Below are 6,000 nucleotides of genomic sequence, written 5' to 3' on the forward strand. Positions count from 1 at the left end.
TTCCTGTCACACAGTCAAAGGAGCTTGCAAAGAAAAGCGTCTGGACTTCTTTAAGTTACTTGAAGACGTTTCACCTCTCATCCGAGAAGCTTCTTCAGTTCTAAGGTCAAATGGTGGAGAGTCCCAGATATAAACCTAGTGGGAGTATCCCCCCACAGAGGGACAAAAGGACCCCCTGATGATCCTCTAATCGCCTGAGCCAAGGTGTGAAAGCGGGTGTGGGTCCCAATCAGCCAGAGTTTCGGGTGTGTTCATTGTGAAACCTGGCCCCACCTTATCATGCGAATTCCTGAGGTCAGATGGCCCAGGATGTGAGTGGGCGTTAAGGCGTCTGGGAAGGGATCTCAAAACTGGATTATAGATGGCAGAGAGTTGGTGTCGTAAACCCCCGCCTCTGTTCAAAGATGGTCGCTCACAGTGGACATAGATGGCTTCTTTCACTCCTCTTTCAAACCATCTGTCCTCTCTGTCCAAAATGTGAACATTGGCATCCTCGAAAGAGTGTCCTTTATCCTTTATCATTAGGGGGTCCTTTTGTCCCTCTGTGGGGGGATACTCCCACTAGGTTTATATCTGGGACTCTCCACCATTTGACCTTAGAACTGAAGAAGCTTCTCGGATGAGAGGTGAAACGTCTTCAAGTAACTTAAAGAAGTCCAGACGCTTTTCTTTGCAAGCTCCTTTGACTACGATGACCTGGATGACTGAGAACCTTCACAGACATATTCCTGTCACACACACACACACAGCCCCCACCTTTTCTTTCTTTCAGGAACACAGAGCCACGCGGCTCTCATGCACTTCACCAAGCCCCCCTCTCTGCAGCTTCTTGAGACAGAGAGAGAGAGACGCTTTTCCTTTTTTCTCTACCACAAACAAAAGCAAGCCTGTACATGCAAGCTTTTAAACAATATAAGCGCTCTCAATGTAATTTACACTTTATTTACATACACGGGTAATTTACATGCACGGGTAATTTACATTCTATTTACATACACGGGTAATTTACATGCACGGGTAATTTACATTCTATTTACATACACGGGCCCGTATAAACGTATGAAAACACCATATGCCAGAACAACTTATCTTCTTCATTTCTCTACCGGTGTTCCTAAGTTTTTCGACTAATTTAAAAGCATCTTTCAGCCCAGGGCCACGCCTTGCTAATCAATTAAACCCGCTTCGAGGACGCCCCCGCCGAGAGCGGTCAGATTCCTAAGCCCTACTTAATTTATAACTGCTTCCCGCCAGGCAACAAGGACCTCCACCAGCCACGTGAAATATCACAGTTCACGCTTTTGGCTTTACTTAAAGTTCACAAGTCCCCGACGTTGAATAGTCGCAGCCGGGTCGCACCCTGTCAATCAAACAGCGCAGTAAGGAAAGTGATCCCCTTGATCACTTTAGTTTTTAAGGGGGGCTCGAAATCCCCCGGGTACCACCCGAGCTTTTAACCTGACCGTGCGTCCACGATCAGGGGTCGCCGCCACACGCTGAGCAACTGCACTCTTAGGGGCCGCGCCCCAGTCCTAAGACAATTTATTCAAGTGTATTATAAGCATCACTCCCGGGTCTTAGCCCGCGGTTATTTCGACGCCCGAACCGCGTTCTGCTGATCAATCAGACCGAATACCCTAAACTACTGGTTGGCTGGCTGGCCTCCCCAGTCAACCCTCATCACTTTAAACACACACCGTATTGACTTAAACACATAACCTCTTAACTCAAAATTCCCCCCAAAATAAACAGCAATAAATTTAGTCAGTCCAATATTCCCCAAACTTTTATCACTAATTACCCCAAAATCACCACGGACACAGACCAGAAGCTCTACTGAGTGAACATTTAATTTAGCTTAATTTCCAATTTAGCACCTTTGGATATTTCTTGAATCAACAGGTGGTGCTTACCTCCTATTTCGGGGCCCATCACTCAGTCGACCTCCTGACTGTCCGTCTGTTTGACACCACTATACCTCAGCCAAACTCCATTTGTCCCTCCTCAAACCGGGTTTTCGGCACCAAAACTGTCATGGTTCGATTTTTTGAGGAAGAGACATACGACTGGAAGTCCATAGTGGGTCAACACAAATTATTTTATTAAAACACACAGTACAGTGTGAGAAGAAACTTGCAACAGCCACCCTACAATCTTCCAATCTTCCTCGAGCAGACCGCTCCCCATCCTTATATTACCCTGATGACATCACAGCTAGATCTTACTGGAAATGATAACAGTTCCAAAGTTCTCCTTATATAGACATCCGATACTACTTTCGAAACAAACAAGTTTGTGATATGTTGTGCAATTTTGTGAGACTGTGTGTCCAACCGAGAGATTGTCCTGAGACGACCTCCCTGTTCTTAGTACGTGCGGGAGTGAACGTGCGTACTTTCCATGACTCTCTATGTGCATGTTGGTGTGGGCCTGAATCTGTGTGTAAGTGAATGTAGAAGGCCCTACTGGACCCACAGCTTCGAGAGGTGTGAATACAATGATATGGATACCATTTGCAACAGCTTAAGCAGATAGAAAGAATAATAGAGAACAACAATAGACTAATTAAAGTGATGATAATATGCATACATTAATATTTTGCTCAGATTACCATAGATATAATTCAGAGATTATTCTGTCAACTGGTTCAACAATGATGAATGATTGATCCATGATAGTTCTGATTATAAATTGTCACCATAAGAATACAAAATAAAATATCTCTTGTCCACAAGATTCATCCTCACCACTTCGACCCTTCCAAATAAAGAGAGGGGTAGAATATCCCATCGTGATATATCTTTCTTTATTTGTCCAATGACTTTGTTATAATTAGTTTCATATAGTTGCTTAGGTTTTGCTGTAAGTGTAATTCCCAGGTATCTGAATCGCTGTCTAGGCCAGCGAAAGGAAACCCTTTCATTTAATTGCATAGGCCATTCTCCAGATATCATCATTGCCTCTGATTTATTTTCATTAATCTTATATCCTGAGATTGACCCATACCTGTGTAGGCACTCCATAAGTGCTGGGATGGAAAGAAGAGGGTTTTTAATAAAAAGTATCATCAGCAAAAAGAGCTATCCTATTCCTCCTTCATCCTCCGTTCCTTGGATTTGCGTATTACAACGTATGGCCTCAGCCAAGGGTTCTGTACTAATCGCAAAGAGGATGGGTGACAGTGAGTCCCCCTGTCTCACACCCCTTTCTATCTTGAATAGATCAGAACAGCATTTGTTAACCCTGACCTTTGACCTAGGCTCTTTATATAGAGAGTTGATCCATGTAACAAATGTTTCTCCAAATCCCATCGTTAACAATGTTTGTTGAAGGAATATCCAGTCCACTCGATCGAACGCCTTTTCTGCATCCAGACTAAGGAACATTGATGGCATTTCATCTCTTTCTGCTATTGACTGTAGATTTAGGGCCTTCCTCTAATGAATCCCGTCTGTTCACGTTTCACTAATTTCTTTATATAATTTTGGATTCTAGTGGCTAGTATGGATGTTAAAATTTTGTAGTCCACACACAGGAGACTTATTGGTCGATAACTTGTACAATTTATGGGGTCTTTTCCCTCTTTATGTAGAACTGTAATAATTGCTTCTGACCATGACTTTGGAATATCTCCTGAATTTAGAGCATAATTATATTTCGTTCTCGAATATTTTATAATACTCTCCAGCATATCCATCTGCTCCTGGTGATTTGTTGTTTCTTAATTTGGCTATAGCTTCGTTTCTGACTGTTTTAGAGGCTGTGAAGATGTTTTTCCCACCACGGGAAAGATTCTGTCGTGTTCAGGTCTCAGACCTACTTCAGTGCTTTGAATCAGCTCCAGGTCTGTTACCTGCTTCATCTGTGATGAAGAGCAGACCTCACCTGTTCTTCAGTCAGTTGTGCGACTGTTTATAAAAATCTGTCACAAGCGTCTCATAGAAAACTTTAGAGCCTTGAATTGAAGCTGGAAGTCTTATTATAATTCTAATAACAATAAGAATGATGGCTTTTTGCACAGTGCTGCAGCGATGCATGCAGCTCGGACGGCGCTGTGGTTGCCTGGGAAACAGCTGGAAGCTCAGAGTGTTTCTGGGCTGTTCAGGGTTAATGTGTGTTAGAGGCCCCCACTGCTGCACTCTGACTGGCTCTTTTCTGACATTCAAGCAGGGAGACTCCGCCTCCTGTGTTTTTACTGCGGGTCTAGTCTGAGGGAGTCCAGACCTGCTGGATCACATCAAACTGGAGCTCAGACATGGGTGAGTCCACTTTTCTCCTTCTCCTAGTCTCCCCCCAGGAGGAGCAGGTTAGGGTTAGGTGTGTGTTTCACGGCTCAGCTCGGCTGCACCTGCTGATGCAAACAGCTGATAAATGAGCAGCCAGACTCGATGCAGAGGAGGGACGCACACGAAGGACACGAACACGAAGTCGCCTAAACGCTCCAGACTCGTTTTCACTGCAGCTCAAAGAAAGTCCACAGGAAGTGTGTTTTTCCTCAGCTGTGTCAGACACACACTAATTATCCAGCAGCACACTTCTTCAGAGAGTCTCCTGATTATCGATTATTGATTACCAGCAAGAAAACAGCAGCTGCTCCTTTAAACTGCAGGCAGGTGTGTCTGTGCGTGTGTGTCTGTGTGCTTGTGTGTGTGTGTGTGTTTGTGTCTGTGTGCTTGTGTGTGTGTGTGTGTCTGTGCACGTGTCTGCATGTGTGTGTTTGTGTGTGCGTCTGTGTGTAGTTGATAATGCTGCTTTGTCTTTTGTGGGTCCTCCTTTTTGTCCTCGCTGGTTTCCAGTTAAAGTGACACCTGGGCCTCTGTTGTCAGGACAACACAATACTAAATATCCAACTTTATGGAGACGACACTTTCATACGAACGAGCCAAACTTTATTTACGCAACACATAAAGCGCACTAAAATGAGGGTTAAACATTAACAGCAGGAACGCAGAGCGTCGCCCGCGGTAACCATCGCAGATAAACACGTCATAAACAGACGAGCAGTGAGTGAAATAAAATGATCCACACAACCTTTGACCCCAGACAGGTCAGAGGTGTCGGTCCCTGCTCATGGGACAGACTGAAGGTCTCGATGTTGTGTCAGCAGTGAGATCCTCTTCATGTGCAGCTGCCTGTAAACGCACATGACGGGATTTAACGACCTTTGACCTTTGGTACTTTTCAGCAAGCTGCTCAGGATGTGGACCGGGATACCGCAGCCCGCTGGACGCCATGAAGGGTGAGCCCATCAGCTTCGTGTGACTTTTAGCCAGCAGGTAAAACAAAGGGGGAACCTGCTGCTTGTGGTCACAGGCTTCTTTTTTCTGTTTCTGTTTTGAAGTGAGACCTAGTCGGGGCTGACGCTGCATTGTGGGCGGGCCTAAAGGGCCAACAATGACACGCCCACCCTGACGCTCGGTGTTGAGCTTTCTGAAAAAGTAACAGGTAGCATTTTTGAAGAAATCACAGCAGCCCGATTCACTCTGACCTGTTAAACTTAAGCAGGATATCAGGGGTCAGAGGTCGCTCAGCAGATAACTCGGTCCAGAGCCAGAGCCCCGGCGCCTGGTTGGGTGGAGGTCTGCTGCCGGCTCTGCACTGGTTTGGCCCAGCCGTGGACCTTTCCTGCAGGCTGGAGATCCAGATGTTTGGCTGAGATCCGGCTCTTCGGCTGTAGAAGCTGTGAGATCCGGGTCTGGGTCAGACGCTGCATTGTGGCGTGGTCGCGGTCCCTGCATGTTTAGGAGAAGTTGGGGTTTGGGTCCTCAGCAGGTCCTCTTCACAGCTCACACCTGTTTCTGCTTCAAGGTCCTCGGGAGGAGATCATCTACCTGCCCTGCATATACCGCAACACCGGCATCCTGAAACCTGACTACCTGGCCACTGTGGACGTGAACCCCAAATCCCCCACCTACTGCCAGGTAGAGCTGAGCCCCGCTGGAAGCCGAGGACTTCCTCCTTCTCCTTTAGTTTCATATCTAACATCAGAGTCAGTTGCCT

The 6,000-nt window shown here is 46.0% G+C and overlaps 1 protein-coding gene across 1 annotated transcript in view; it reads left to right on the forward strand.

The window, feature by feature from the left end:
- Nucleotides 1-2,739: 2,739 nt before the first annotated feature.
- Nucleotides 2,740-6,000, forward strand: part of selenbp1 (selenium binding protein 1) — an 11,892-nt gene continuing 8,631 nt past the window's right edge. Inside the window, exons 1-3 of the mRNA XM_084944658.1 lie at nucleotides 2,740-4,259; nucleotides 5,186-5,239; nucleotides 5,809-5,921. Coding sequence (XP_084800784.1) covers nucleotides 4,256-4,259; nucleotides 5,186-5,239; nucleotides 5,809-5,921 — 171 coding nt within the window. The 5' untranslated portion in view covers nucleotides 2,740-4,255. The remainder of the gene's footprint in view (nucleotides 4,260-5,185; nucleotides 5,240-5,808; nucleotides 5,922-6,000) is intronic.

The sequence above is a fragment of the Perissodus microlepis genome, chromosome 11 (genome assembly GCF_051167445.1).
Source record: "Perissodus microlepis isolate ML-2025 ecotype Zambia chromosome 11, ASM5116744v1, whole genome shotgun sequence".
Taxonomy (NCBI): domain Eukaryota; kingdom Metazoa; phylum Chordata; class Actinopteri; order Cichliformes; family Cichlidae; genus Perissodus; species Perissodus microlepis.